The 15,022-nt window shown below is 49.2% G+C and overlaps 5 protein-coding genes across 5 annotated transcripts; 3 read left to right on the top strand and 2 right to left on the bottom strand.

The window, feature by feature from the left end:
* Positions 1 to 1,988: 1,988 nt before the first annotated feature.
* Positions 1,989 to 3,576, top strand: COQ6 (putative ubiquinone biosynthesis monooxgenase (Coq6); the record flags this gene model as incomplete). The annotated part of the gene is made up of 2 exons (XM_043278164.1): positions 1,989 to 2,163; positions 2,216 to 3,576. 2 exons carry the CDS (start codon positions 1,989 to 1,991, stop codon positions 3,574 to 3,576), a joined length of 1,536 nt encoding a protein of 511 aa, XP_043131458.1.
* Positions 3,577 to 3,704: 128 nt separating this feature from the next.
* HTS1 (histidine--tRNA ligase) lies at positions 3,705 to 5,576 on the bottom strand (the record flags this gene model as incomplete). The annotated part of the gene is made up of 2 exons (XM_043278153.1): positions 3,705 to 3,995; positions 4,059 to 5,576. 2 exons carry the CDS (start codon positions 5,574 to 5,576, stop codon positions 3,705 to 3,707), a joined length of 1,809 nt encoding a protein of 602 aa, XP_043131457.1.
* A 3,687-nt stretch (positions 5,577 to 9,263) lies between these two features.
* Positions 9,264 to 11,724, top strand: creB (ubiquitin C-terminal hydrolase CreB; the record flags this gene model as incomplete). Its single annotated transcript, XM_043278142.1, has 4 exons — positions 9,264 to 9,299; positions 9,394 to 9,534; positions 9,598 to 9,611; positions 9,705 to 11,724. 4 exons carry the CDS (start codon positions 9,264 to 9,266, stop codon positions 11,722 to 11,724), a joined length of 2,211 nt encoding a protein of 736 aa, XP_043131456.1.
* An 853-nt stretch (positions 11,725 to 12,577) lies between these two features.
* On the bottom strand, positions 12,578 to 13,011 carry ACHE_10335S (YOS1 family protein; the record flags this gene model as incomplete). Its single annotated transcript, XM_043278131.1, has 4 exons — positions 12,578 to 12,630; positions 12,702 to 12,809; positions 12,865 to 12,924; positions 12,978 to 13,011. 4 exons carry the CDS (start codon positions 13,009 to 13,011, stop codon positions 12,578 to 12,580), a joined length of 255 nt encoding a protein of 84 aa, XP_043131455.1.
* A 141-nt stretch (positions 13,012 to 13,152) lies between these two features.
* ALG12 (dolichyl-P-Man:Man(7)GlcNAc(2)-PP-dolichol alpha-1,6-mannosyltransferase) lies at positions 13,153 to 14,928 on the top strand (the record flags this gene model as incomplete). The annotated part of the gene is made up of 3 exons (XM_043278120.1): positions 13,153 to 13,168; positions 13,221 to 13,502; positions 13,553 to 14,928. The coding sequence occupies 3 exons, from the start codon at positions 13,153 to 13,155 to the stop codon at positions 14,926 to 14,928; spliced, it is 1,674 nt and encodes a 557-aa protein (XP_043131454.1).
* Between the last annotated feature and the right edge of the window lie 94 nt (positions 14,929 to 15,022).

Below are 15,022 nucleotides of genomic sequence, written 5' to 3'. Positions count from 1 at the left end.
AACTTCAACAACAGCACCGGCGGCATTCGAACACGGAATCACATTATCCTTGACAGGAAATAGATATAGCGATGCGGCGATTGCGAGACAGAGACACCATGACCTTGACCAGGATTTCGTGTTTGCTGGGCCTAGGAATATCCTCCCTGTACGCTTCCAGGTTGCGGACAGAGGTTCGTTGTCGCAGTTTGAGATATATTGTTGAGAATGTTGGGAGACTCTAGAGTGAACAAAAAGGTATGCTGTATTTATAGAATTCTGTATGCGGGGACACGAGCCATATATACATATATGTTATTTGTCGTAATTGTGTTATACTCGGGTAAATGGTAGGGTTGAAAGCGGTTCATCGACCATCCGGAGAGTATCATGTCTCCGATATTTACTCAGCAACTACAGCCATTCCGTCTACTTTAACCAGAAGCGTTGACTGTAAGGCGTTAGAAAGTCTTCGATGTCTTTGCCGATGAATAAAAAGTGGGACATTTGAGTATACTTAGCCGTCAGGGCCCCACTAACACAGAAAGTGCAAAGCCGCAACGGCACGAGAAAACAACTGATATGGACCAATTAATAACCTGATTCTTGCAATTTGTCATGGTGGTTAAAAATAAAAAAACATAGGCTGTAGAGGCAGTAATATTCTTCTATGTGTAGTTGCTAGCTACTGGAAAAGGAACTTACAGAGACTCGAAGCCCGACCGCGATTCCTCAAGGGACGGTTTAGATCTTCGCTGCGGCAAATTAACATTGTGATGTTAATGAAACGCCTAGTAAAGTATCAGACCGAGAGGGCTGCTTTGTCCACCGGCACTTGATTTCTTCGCCAGTACGAACGCCACTGGGCTCAGCTGGAACAAGATATCCCCTTTCGGTTTCGATAAAAGATTCGTACACACAAAAAAGCCCCCATAGCACAGTGAAGCCCTCAACATTGATGGAAAGACCCAAATTCTGTGCCGACTGGGTTTTATCCAGAACCCAAACTTGTTCACTAAGATAGTCCTGGACACTGGATAGTTTGCGAAGCGAGAAGTTTAATCCCGATCCGCGGACGATGGAGAATCGTCATCCTCGTCCACGAGCATTGTCTCAAAATCGAGCACAGCGTCAGTGTATGGAAACAATGTTGACAGGCCTTTCTTCGTACATCTCGAAAGTGATCGATTGTAAACGAAGACTGGTTTTGCATCAGTGACCACTGTAGAGAGCATGTCAACTTCAGGCCTTTAACATATTGAATACAAGTCAGGCTGACGCCGTGTGTCACGACTAAAAATGTCTGCATGCAGCTCGACCGTCTTACACTCTTGTTCATGTAGCGTAAAGCACAAAGCACTCGTCAATACAGAGCAGGATTTGAGCTGTCGGAGTGAGGGCCTGTCTTCCGGAGTGCTAGAGACTTGCTGCAATGGTGGGATGTACGTTAGCTCTTGCTCATGAAAAGATGCAGGGGGTTGGGAGGCCGTCTACAGCAGGTTAGGCTTGTCACTGACCAGTGCAGACAGAGGTGACGGACGTGTAATTCTGCAATATGCTGGAAATATTGAAGGAATATATAGGAAAGAGAACGAAAAATAGAAGCAAGTTGTACATTAGTAGGCAGGATGTTGAGAAGGGGAAGCAAGAAGCAAGTACTATGAGGCCTCTAGTCATAAGATAGCAGTAATAATGGTAAGCGGTATGCAGTTGCAGTAATTTGTAATGTGATCGGCTGATTCTCAATCACTCATTGTTATTGCATGTTAGTGGCATCATGGATACACAATATCAGAAAGGAGGAAGAGTAAGGATGAAAGAAAGGAAATGAAAGGAAAAGAAAGGACGAGGGACAATAGTACTTCTGTTGGTACTCTGTATGCAAAGTCACAATGATACCTATACGAACCAAGGGCAACCGAAAACCTTCAAGCAAGGCGGTAGGATTTTTGCCGGTTTGGACGTTTTGATTAGCCCTTCTGAATCGTCGCAAACAACGTACCATCGCGATGCGTCCCGTTAATTGTTCAGTGTTTCATTTGTGCGTCCGCTCCCCGTGTCGACCTGGAGCATTTGCCGTACAGAGAAGGGGCTTCGCTTCGAAACCCGACCAAGCTCCCGAGATCTACGATGTCGTCTGTGTCGGAGGAGGCCCCGCAGGTCTGGGGCTATTGGCGGCGCTGCGTATGCTTGATTGTCTCTTCATCAATATTTGGATACTGACTGTGGTATGTAGGAGCATTGCCTGCGACCTCGAAGCTCCGGGTAGCCCTCGTCGAAACCCAGGACCTCCGCAAGGCCCGCGCGTGGAATCCCGCACCGCACGAGTTCTCCAACCGGGTTAGCAGTTTGACGCCTTCGTCTGTGTCTTTCCTGCAGCATATTGGTGCATGGGACTACTTGGACGCCAATCGCGCACAGAACTATCAGGAAATGAAGGTGTGGGATGGCGAAACAGGGTCGCGGTTATCGTTCGATTGGTCGATGGAGACATCGCCGTTTGAAGATCTCCGCACCGTTGCGACAATGGCGGAGAACTCTAACCTGGTCCGTTCACTACTGGCGCGGATTGAGGCGTCCGGGGATGAGAACCTGTCCATTTTCGCCAATTCGACCGTCTCGTCGATTGAAAACGGTACAAACTTCTATCCCGATGGACCCAATATGTCGGCTTGGCCTGTCCTCTCTATCTCCTCAACCCAACAACAGCAGCAACCATCACGAATTGCGGCCAGACTTCTTGTAGGCGCAGATGGCATCAACAGCCCTGTCCGTCGATTCGCAGATATCAACACGGATGGTTGGGACTACGGCCGACAGGGCGTGGTTGCAACACTAGCCCTGTCAGATCCAGACCCTGCGCCATTCCCACTGGGTACGAGAACGGCATTCCAGCGTTTCCTGCCATCACTTGGAGGCCCAATTGCTCTCCTACCGCTGCCTAATAACCACGCAACCCTCGTGTGGTCAACCACTCCCGAAAACACTGCGTACCTCAAGTCCCTGGCCCCCAAGGCCTTCATCGCCATGGTCAACGCCGCCTTCCGTCTCGGAATGGCAGACCTGAAATACATGATGGGCATGGAGCGCCCATCATCCACCTCCGTCGCAGACACAGAAAACCTCCACGAGAACGAACTCGTCTGGCGTCTCCAACACACGCCTCTCCCATCCCACGTCCCACCAATGGTCACAGGCGTCCAAGAAGGCAGCGTCGCATCCTTCCCGCTCCGCTTCCGCCACGCCTCCACCTACATCTCGCCCCGAGTTGCGCTAGTCGGTGATGCAGCACACGTCGTCCACCCGTTGGCCGGCCAGGGTCTCAACCTTGGTCTTGGAGATGTGGCGTCTTTGTCGAATACCATTGAGTATGCGGTTACCCACGGTATGGATGTGGGTGATCTGCTCACGCTGGAAAGGTATAGCGCGGAGCGGTACGGTGTTAATGCTAAGATCGGGGGTGTTTGTGATATGCTGCATAAGTTGTATAACGTGCCCGGTCAGGGACCTGTGACCTGGGCTCGCAGCCTCGGAGTAGAGGCCATCGAGCGGTTGCCATTCGTCAAGGCATTCCTGATGCGCAATGCAGAGGGTTGATATATTACTGTACAATAGTGGAAAACAAATGTAACTGTAACTTCATGCAATCGTATTCACCGAGCTAAATGCAATCTAAACTGGGTATTGAAACTTGTATTCTCATGCCTTCATTTTTTGTCAGGCAATTAAACGCCAGCATCCTCTGTCTTAGTGCCCTCCAGTTGCTGTGCAAGAGCATCCACATTCGACTGACTCTTCCGCGCAAGACGAGCCTTCACCTCGTCGACCAGCGAGGAGAGGTCCACCAACACACCTTCCTTCTCGGGGTGTCCTTCCTCGAGACCCATTTCCTTGACGCGGACCTTACCGTTGGCGAGTTCGTCTTCGCCCAGGATGATGCCGAAGGGGATACCGCCTTGTTCGGCAGCCTTAAATTGTTGGGGGAGCTTGGGCTTGACCTTGTAGGAGAATTCGGCCTGGTATTGTCACCATTAGTGTCTTTTCTGCTAGTCTTTTTGGGGGGGTTAGGAAGGACATACCTTGATACCAGCGTTCCAGAGAGTCTTGCAGACGTCCATACGCTCCTTTAGCATACCGGTGAAGCCCTTACCACCAAAGGCCATCACATAAACATCCACCTCGCTGCTGCGCAGAGCCTCAGCACGCTGCTCGCGCTCAATGCGAGCCTTGGTGATGGAGAAGATACGGTCAACACCAAACGACACACCGACACAGGGAATGTTGGCCTTGGGAAGGAACATGCCGACCAGGTTGTCGTAGCGGCCACCGGCAGCAACACTACCGACACCCAATGTGGGGTCGTTGGAGCGATCATCGTCTTCCAAGTTTCCGGACTTGGACTTGTCCTTCTTGCCGGACTTTTGCAGTTTTTGGGCTTCGGGGGCTTCCGAAGATGATGTTGGGAGGGAGGACTGCTGGACGGCAGGGGCGGAGCCTTCCGTGACGACTTCGTAGATCACACCGGTGTAGTAGTCGAGACCACGGGCCAGCGACATGTCGAAGGAGATGCGGTCGAGGACACCAAAGGCCTCGAGGTAGTCCATCAGATTGGTCATTTCCTCCAGACCGGCCTTGGCGGACTCGTTTGCGGTCAGGGCTTCGTCCTCGAGCAAATCGTTGAGCAAGTCCCGTCCTCCCCTCCGGGCCACGTAGGTCTCAATCTTGTCTGCAACCGCACTGTCGAGGCCCTTCTCCTCGACCATTTCCTTGCGCACATCAGCCCAGGGCATCTTGTCCAGCTTGTCGACAGCACTCGAGATAGGGCGGATTTTCTCCGATGGTACTCCACAAACTTCAAAAACTCCGTCGAGAATCTTGCGGTGGTTGGTCTTGATGCTGTAACGGCCCTGCCAGCCAAGTCCCTCAAACACTTCGGTGACGATCTTCAAAACCTCCGCATCCGGAACCATGGCATCAAACGAACCGGCAATATCGAAATCACACTGGTAGAATTCACGCATCCGACCCTTGCTGACAGCGGGCTGATCCCGACGGTAGACCTTGGCAATGTGGTAACGCTTGATGCTGCGGACATCGGGGTTCATGGCGAGCCACCGGGCAAAGGGGACGGTCAAGTCATATCGAAGTGAGCAGATCTCTCCACCCTGGTCCTGGAGATCGTAGATGAGTTTCGAATCCTCGCCATACTTTCCAGCCAGAATCTCGCGCAATTCGAAGACGGGGGTGTCGAGGGCTGTTCCGCCGTGACGCTTGAAGATATCGGCGATGGTGTTGAAGATGCGATCGCGGAGGAGAGCGTCGGAGCCCGACCAATCCTTCGTACCCTTCGGGGTCTTGAGGTTGAACGTGTTCTTGTTATCCTTCGGCATGGTGTCTAACGAAAACTCGGAGGAGTAGTAGCGACAGGGGAATTGATAATAGGAGGGGCGGTGGTGGTTGTAGTGGGGGGTTCTGGTGGGGTGAATATTCTTTCTCTGGCCGATGACGGTTGCTGCTGGGCTGGTTCTAATCGGGGAACAGCGGTAAACGGCTCGTTGAGCAGGGCACAGAAGACCAGGGAATAGCGAGGTCTTCATCCACTCGATTGGATGCAATTGGGAGAATAGCTAGATAGGGTGCGCACAATCGTCAAGAGTCAAGCCATGACTCCCTTGCTGTTTTTTCTTGATTATGGCAGCCACATCGGGTTTGTTTCTCCGTTCCGAGGTAATGCAAGCCTAGCCACAGCCCTAAGCTAATTGGTGATGTGGCTGTGACACCTCGTGGCGCAGCTACTGTACATCAAATCGTCTTCTACATTGACCTCCTCTATCTGGTCAAATAGCCAGTCCTCTCCATTCACTGCTCGAATAAGCGTAGATCTCGTACGACTGAATACCGAGACGTACAATTCTGCACTTGTGAGCTGATAGCGACCTCTACTATATGTTACGATATAGGATATGGCCATCAGAGAATGTTCTGACTAGTAGCACCAGACATCAAGAGATGTGTGCTCATTTAAAACCTCACAGGAGGAAGCCAGTTTTGAATTTGACTGGCACGTCAAGTGCAAAAAGGTACTTGGAATTCTTGGATGAAGAGCTAGATTTTCAGTCATGGAATGTCGCTCGAGATTCCTGCAAAAGCATCCGAGCAATGTAGATTCTTCTTTAAGGATGGAATGGGTACTTTCATCAAACGGACAAAGTAATTTACATCTGCTACCGTCAGGGCTGGCTAAAAGCTGGATCCGTCCCTGGAGAAACGACAGTGGCCTTGAAATAGACGTCTATACATTATCCGCCTCCAGTATTATTCACGATATGTTCGGAATGGTTAGGAATTGCGGCGGACTCCATTGAGCTGGATGAAGAACGTCAATATCATGCTAACCCCCATGGATGGACTACGGATGGACAGGCTATGCCCCCTTGGCTTCGATCTCAGACTATGAGTTATGAGCATTGTGGACACGATATTAGAAAACAGTGTGGTTGATAGCGATTTATGAGAATTGATCAGATAAAATCGAGTCCAATCAACGCTGAATGCATGCTTGATGAGCACACCGGGTGGTTTTTGAAATAAAATTATACGACTGGTGCACACCCTCAAAACTACAGAGTACGAGTGTCAATTGCAGCTGATACAGAGCAAAGACATATGGTAGACACTCAGCTCTTTACTATACCGAGTATGGTGAGGTCGTTCATTCTAAAGTCCAGATACGTTGCCTTCATCCTGTCAACTAATGTATAGTATCTTATCATTGCACGTCTATCCGGCCGTCGATTACATGTTCGTAGTCCATATAGTTCTCAATCAAGAGTATGGCTAAAATGTGTCATGTTACCCCTCACCCTTTGTGACAGTAGACGAGAAGCGATGATGTAACAGCGGATGAAATCCGGGGACGGTTGGATCGCGAGGTCCAAGCACAGCACTGAATCGAATCTGCGGCAGTGTCAGAACTCAAAAACAATACCTCCACAGAACAGAATGTTCTCGCAGTGTATTAGCACAATGTACTCTGTCGGGCGAGATACACTCCGAAATTCCCGAGCCAGTTTTTGGACGATGGTATGTACGGTACCGGTAATACAGACGTACCGCTAACAGCTAATTATTCTTGGAAACCACTGTTTTCACGGGGAGTGTCAGTTAAAGGTACAGGTTACTAGCGCATACAAGTATCGTACTAGTGGCTGTGTATGTGGAGGCCTGTTCTGGTGCGGAAGAACCAATCAGCCGCAGCGCTTGAAGTAGTTGTGGGGGAAATGGCGGGGAACCTTAACGCCAATACGGCCGGGGCGGTTACTAATTGGTGGTTGAAATGTTGACAGGGCCAATCATACTGGTATGGTTGGGGGTGATTCCAAGGGACTTTGTTTTTTTCTTTCAATGACCAGTTATTCTCGACCAGTGTATGCAATGTAAGACTCTAATACAGAATGAAAAGTAAGCAGATTTATATAGAATACTAGACGAGATGCAGGATGTAAGCGGTCGGATTGGGAAATGCACGGAGTAGTGCGCACGCATATTCTGTAACATAAGCTGCTAATCTAGAAGCCTGCGAGACAAGTTCGTTCGATAATAGCCTCCTGTGGGGCTCTAATAATTCTACGATTGGTTGCTTATCCTGGGGTCCACGTGGTGGTGATACTGTTGCCTGAGGTTTTAATACCCGTACATAAAGCATCGAATATTGCAACATAGAAGGTATTCGACAAGATATTTGACTAGACTACACCTCCAATCTATCATGAGCGACTTTTCAAATGGCAACACAAGTTGTGTGATGGGTGTTGTCATCACCGCCATCAAATTGAAAGTGTTATTGGTCCGGAACCTCGAAGGAAGTAAGGACCGAGTAGGAATCTTCTATTCCCTTTGATGCAGTTCCCACTACGGTCTGGTTGCTTCTGGGAATGCCCGAATTGACCGTAAATTTGGGGTTCGTTTCCCGGTGTCCGACAGTGCTTCTCCGCTTACGATAGCTAGTGCATGCAAGTAGTATGGACGCTAGTACCAATGACTCGCGGGCTGTGTCTTCCTCAGATAACCAGACTTTGGGATATTCCGGTAGGAAGGTTTTATAAAGGAGCACACATCGGTCTTCCGGTATGAGCAATCTATAGTATATAGGGGAACATAACGACATATTAGCCTGACTAGTCTTTAAGATGTGAACGTAAGAAACTGTTCATGCCATTCTTTGCAGCAGACTAAGATATCCAGTCGGCGTCCCGCGACTGGATTTAATTAAATCACTCATAGTCCTGTGAGTAACCAACCCGGCCAGATGCGGCCGTGCCAATGCAACTCTGATTGAAACGGCAATATCTCCCAAGTAAGCTTATCTTTACTCAGAGTACAAAATATATACAAGTCTCGATGACTTCCAGAATAAGATATTATCTGGGGATTGATAATTGATTCCTCAGGTATTAATACGTAATGGTATGTAAAAGCAAGCACCCCACTGCGGTGGCCGGTTCCTAATCCAGAACGGCCCACTTACAACCTTGTATGGTACAGTACAGACACAGTAAGAGTAAACGGTACATCGTTCTTTTCCAATGGCATTTGATAACCAAAAGTGCGAGAGAAATGGTAGATGTTCCTCGCAAAAGATGAATGGTATAAAATATCTCTGATTATTCAAATTCAATGGCAAAAACCCCCCAGATAATAATAATATTAATCGCTCGGGCCCGCGCAACCCGCTCTCCGTCATAGCAGCTCGGCTTACAGAACGCTTTTTTCCTCTTTGGCTGCTCTCTCTCCTTCAACTCCTCTTCCCCAGCTTATTTCTCTTTCCTCTTCTCCTTTTCTTTCTTTCTTTTTCTACTCTTTATTTTCTAATCTTGCCCTTCTATTCGACACTCTTTTCTTCCTGTTTACCTCCGACTCCACCAATTTCCTGTTCGTCCATCTACCTCTCCTAGTTCCATTTCAGCCTGATTCCGCCGTACCTCCCGTTCTTTTGCCTCTGCCGTCCATCGTTCCACGCTTTTTCCTCGCTGTGTATCCACGGACTTAGGGACCACCGTGTCGGTCATTGTACTCGATATCTACGATTTATAGCCTTTACGTTACTCTCTGCGCACGCACCCTTCCTTTTTTGGCCCAACTGCGCCGCCCCATTTGTATCGCATCCGTTAGCTGTTTGCGCGTCGTGTCTTCTCTTTTGTCGTCAACGTCCGGTCCTAGTTATCATTCCCGTTATCGCTGCCAGATGAAGCTAGCTACTGTCGATTAAGAGTTCTGGTGCCATAATGGGCTCGTTTTTTAAGAGCTTCCGGGGCAATGCGGTGGGTTTTGACCGCCCAGTTGTTTCTAGCAGATCAAAAAGAGATAATACAGTCGAATTTCATGAGATTAATGCTAACGCCACTCTCTCTATAGGGGTCTTCCATGTCTTCGAGCGGGGCGTCTCCCGCAAAGAAAGAGCCTCAAGCACCCCCGATGAGTCCGCTGGAGAAGAAGCTGCAGGGAATGGGTCCCATTCGGAACGATGGTAGCGATAAGTTCTTCGGAATGGAAAATGTGAGTGCTACACATTCCCACGTTTCATGCGTTTATGTTGGCTAACATGATCCTTGCTCTTAGTACGGTAGCACCTGGTAAGCGGATTTGTGCCTGCATCACACTTGGCAACCAACCAAATCAAAGGAAATCAATGCATGACAAAGGGCTAATACATTGCCTCGAAACAGTTACTGTAACTCGATCTTACAATGCCTCTACTTTTCCGTTCCCTTCCGAGAAGCCGTCCTCAACTATCCCACGCGAACACCGATCGAGAGCCTGGAGGCCGCGCTAGAGAAATCGCTCCGTTTTCAAGATCCAAACGCTTACTTAGAAGCCGAAGCGCAAGCCCAAAGAGAAAAAGCTGCGAACCCTCAGCGTATTGGCGCACCACCAAACCAACCTCAGAAGCCAGAAGACAAGGAATCACCCGAATACAAGAAGAAAGTCGCTTTACAGACCCTGCCGCTCCTAGAGACCCAGAACAATTCCAACAGTTATGGCATGTCGGAATCATTGTTTACGGCGTTGAAGGATATCTTTGAATCACTGGTGGGAAGCAAGTCGCGAATAGGGATCACACGGCCACAGCAGTTTTTGGAGGTTCTTAGGCGTGAACATGAGATGTTTCGGACCGCCATGCATCAAGATGCCCACGAATTTCTAAATCTTTTACTCAATGAAGTCGTCTCGAATGTTGAAACGGAAGCTCTAAAACAACCACCTCCACCCAAGAGCCTCCCATTTACAGAGAGTGCGGATTCATTTGACCTGGCCAACAGCTCAGGCTCCAAAACACCGAATACCACGCGGTGGGTACACGAACTATTTGAGGGGACACTGACATCCGAAACTCAGTGTCTTACCTGCGAAAAGGTCTCCCAGCGCGACGAGATCTTCTTGGACTTGTCTGTCGATCTCGAGCAGCACTCTTCCGTGACCTCGTGTTTGAGGAAGTTCTCCGCGGAAGAGATGCTGTGCGAGAGGAATAAATTCCACTGCGACAACTGTGGAGGGCTCCAAGAGGCGGAGAAGAGGATGAAAATCAAGCGATTGCCTCGAATATTGGCCTTGCATCTCAAGCGCTTCAAGTATACCGAGGATCTCCAACGGCTGCAGAAATTGTTTCACCGTGTCGTGTACCCGTATCACCTACGCCTCTTCAATACGACAGACGATGCCGAGGATCCGGACCGTCTCTACGAGTTATACGCTGTGGTGGTACACATCGGTGGGGGGCCCTACCATGGCCATTACGTGTCGATCGTAAAGACAGAAGACCGCGGTTGGTTGCTCTTTGACGATGAGATGGTGGAACCGGTGGATAAGAACTATGTTCGCAACTTCTTTGGGGACAAGCCTGGCTTGGCCTGTGCCTACGTTCTATTTTACCAAGAGACTACTATGGAAGCGGTTCTCAAGGAGCAAGAGCAGGAGGATTTGGCAGCCTCTATGGATTTCCCGATTCCGAACGAGAAGCAGCACAATGGCGTCCCGCCATCTCCTAGCTTGAACCATTTCCAGAGCACATCGCAGCTCTCGTCACCATCATCCGAATTTATTCGTTCCAATGGCTCCCGACCACCCACTGCACCTCGACTTTCCACTCAAATAGAGCGGACGGAGCCTGAAATTACCTCTCTACGGACCCCAACCGTACACACACCGCCACCTGTGCCACCCATACCTGTAGCCCATACTATGCCCCTGAGCCCGAAGAAGAGCGATGTGCAATCCAGGAAAGACCGTGCTCGAGAAGAAAAGGAACGAAAGATTGCTGAAAAGGAAAGAGAGAAGAGTGAAAAGCAACGGCGAGTTTCAAACGCCCGCGAACACCGACATGAAGGTGTACCAAAGCCCCCTGTCGACACAAGCAAGTCATCCAGACCCGAGGATGATCGACGCAATGTCCCAGATAACGGCAATACTGACTCCCCGAAGAAAATGCATCACCACGGCTTCCATCGCTTTAGGCGAAGCAGTAAGAGTCTCAGCCACCGCTTTGGCATGGACAAGGATTCCCGCACATCGACTTCGGATCTTCCCCGAACACCTATCAATGAACATATTGCCTCTGCTGGTGTTTCACCTCCACGCAAAAGCGAACTGCCTGATCGGCCATCGCTGAACCACAAAACTGGGACTGACGCTCCCAAAGAACACAAACATGGAAAATGGAGAAGCTTTAGTTTTCGGAAGATGCTCTAGGACATTCTCTTTTCCTTTTTCTTTTCATTGCCTTTTTTTTTAAAACCCCGTTTTCGTACGGATTCTCTTCGACTGCACATATCCTCGAGATTTTGCTCGCACATATCTTCGATATACTACCAATTTTTTCCTGCCTGTCGTCTTTCCTGGGTAGATGTGGGGCCTTTCTTTTCTCTTTTTATTAGTTTGTTTCCACTCATCGATCCTGTGATATCCAAGCCTGGGTCTGGGTCACATTTCATCGGCGCACACAAGGAGTTCACTAGATTCTTTGTTATTTTAGGTGTTTTTGTATGCTGAATTGGTCTTCTGGATTAGCAACTGGATTATCTTTTCTTTCTTATTTCAATGGGATTAACAGCACATGTTCTGGGAAGCACAGGTAAAAGTAACTATTCCTACTGCCCCATTCACAAGCGTTTTGTTGGACATGAACCATGGCTTTCATTATTATCTGCATCTGTGCATCCTATGTCTCGGTGTATTATAAATAGAGAATAGAGCCATTATTATTCTGCGTTGTCCGCTATTCTAGGATCGAAGTTTTGGTTGATACTTCGCTTATGCTTATGCAGCAATCATATCCTCCCCTTGACCGCCTATTCACGTCAGAGATGGTGCCTCTATACAACCCTCCAGTGTGAGGTGCGTGGTGTCTCTGTCGACTCAGCGTAGTGCAGTCAAGAAGCTGCGTAACCGGAAGCGAGGAAATAGGATCGGTCAAGGATATAAGTAGATCCAACGTTCTCGAACTTTTCGCATTCGTGTCTATGATACAAGAGGTCTCAAGGATAGAGAGAGGGCGGGAGGAAGGGAGGTATTCGGGGTCGTCGTTATCACTCGTCGCCGGTTCTCACCAGATAAGTTTGGCGACGATAATGACGGAGTTTATTATAATTAGAGGTACTATTCAGTAAGATATAATGTTAGTCCAGGCGCAACTCCGAAAAGTCATAAGAAACCGGGAAAGAACGTACTCCGCATCACCGTCCGGACACTCGCGATCAAATCAATCGTCTTCGCCTTGACGCTTGTGCTATCGTAAGACGCGCCAAAGGCGTCTGGTTGTGTACGGCCCCATCCAACTGTTCATTATTAGCGGTTTGCACAGTGTATCATTTCCGAGAAAGGGGAACGTACTCCGAGCGAGGAAGCGGTCTTCGGAGAGGACTGCGATGGCGTTGATGATGAGGATGATGACTGCGATCATTATTAGCGAGTGCTTAAGTGGAAGAATGGGGGTGAATATTTACCGTAGACGAGTTTCCCAAGGCCGAAGAAGAACATGATTGTTGTGTTTAAGTGTAACCGGAAAGAAGGGGTGAGGTTGTAAGTGGGAGGTTTGCGGAGTGCCAGATGGCGTTTGATTTCCGCCTTGGGATGACGATGATCTCCCTTCCATGCATCTCACATATTGATTGATCCACAATGGGCAGAGATATTGGTTTGTATATATCTTATATATTTCTATTTCGATAATTTGCTGATGAATACAGTATTCCTGTTCCTTTTTCTCCTCATTCCGGGACTGGTCCTACTCCATCTTTTGGTTGCGCCCTATACTAAAGTCGAGGAGTCATTTCACGTCCAGGCTATTCATGATATTGAAACATATGGTATTCCATCGCTTGATGAGGCTACGAACTATCTTCAGGAACACTATGACCACTTCAAGTTCCCCGGTGCAGTGCCCCGGACATTCATTGGGGCGTTGGTGTTGTCGGGACTGTCAAGACCGTTTATCTGGTTGAATGAGAATGCTGACAGGCAGGTCTTTGGTGTGTAATCTCGTCCCTGACCACGTGACAGTGATTGTCTAATATTGTAGCGCGAGCCATTCTGGGCCTCTTCAATGCATCTGCCCTGATGTCATATGCGTCCGGGATAGAACGGGCATTTGGGCAGCCTACGGCCATTTGGTACCTGTTCTTCCAGACTAGTCAGTTCCATGTCCTTTACTATGCCTCGAGGACATTGTCCAACATGTTCGCGTTCGGGATCTCAACTCTGGCAATGCGGTTTCTCCTCTTCGAACCCGGTGTCCGTCACAAACACAGGGCCCAGTGCCGGTTTTCCCTATGTCTATTGACCGTGGCTGGTATCATCTTTCGATCGGAGTTGGCTCTTTTCCTAGCGACGCATACGCTTTTCCTCCTTCTGACGGGTCGTGTCAGTTTACTACGGGATGTCATACCCGCCGGGATCCTGGGGCTCTCTATCGGCCTGGTATCCACAGTGTTCGTGGACTCGTTCTTCTGGCAGCAATTCCCTCTCTGGCCGGAGCTGGCGGCTTTCAAGTTTAATGTGGTTTCGGGTGGAGCGTCCGCTTGGGGCACCCAGCCCTGGCACTTTTACTTCTCCAACTCTATCCCTCGTCTTTTGTTGAATCCTTGCACTTATCTCATTGGAATCCCGGTAGCGTTCAGTCTGTCCTCGACACGCGCAGCAACAGCTTACCTCCTAACCCCTTCATTGGCGTTCGTGGCGTTGTTTAGTTCTCAACCGCACAAGGAATGGCGCTTTATCCTATACGTCATCCCACCACTCACAGCTGCGGCTGCTCTGGGCGCTTCCTATATCTGGACGCATCGGACGAAGTCTATCATCTACCGCTTATTGTCCATTGTCATGGTCCTTTCACCACTAGCCTCCTTCGCCATCTCAACATTCGTTCTCCTCCCTTCGTCAGCAGCTAACTACCCCGGCGCACACGCTCTGCGCGCTCTTCACGAGAACCATGCGGACACTTCTTCCCAATCCGAAGTCTCAGTCTACCTGGGTAACCTCGCCTGCCAAACAGGCGTGACCCGTTTCCTACAAGTTCCATCAAACACCCCCAGTACAGTCTGGAAATACGATAAGACTGAAGACGAAACCATTAAATCCTCCTCTACTTTCTGGAACCAGTTCGACTACGCACTTATCGAGGCTGTAGGACCTGAAGAGTGTAAACTGACCTCGTGGGCCGTCTCACGCTGGGAAAACGTTGAATTGATCAACGGTTTCGCTGGGATTAGGGTCCTTCGTCCTGGTGAAAAGGCAAAGGGGTCCGTTGAGGAGAGTGCTCTGAGGAGGCTTGGTGGTGAGCGTGCGATTGGAGCTTGGGAGAAGGGACGGGAGTTGGTGAGAAGGGTTGTTACGAGGGGGTGGTGGGTTGAGTTGAGGATGGAGCCTAGGATTAAGATCATGAGACGGGTTGAGTAGATTGTTTGTACAGTAGTTTATGGTTATTTATCCATCAATGGCGTATGTCAAACTATGTCCAACGGGATATCACAAAAGGGGTATTGAACAAGAG

The sequence above is a fragment of the Aspergillus chevalieri genome, chromosome 1 (genome assembly GCF_016861735.1).
Source record: "Aspergillus chevalieri M1 DNA, chromosome 1, nearly complete sequence".
In the NCBI taxonomy this organism is placed as follows: domain Eukaryota; kingdom Fungi; phylum Ascomycota; class Eurotiomycetes; order Eurotiales; family Aspergillaceae; genus Aspergillus; species Aspergillus chevalieri.
Note: the sequence above shows the minus strand (reverse complement) of the source record. Positions and strands in the feature narration are given on the sequence as shown.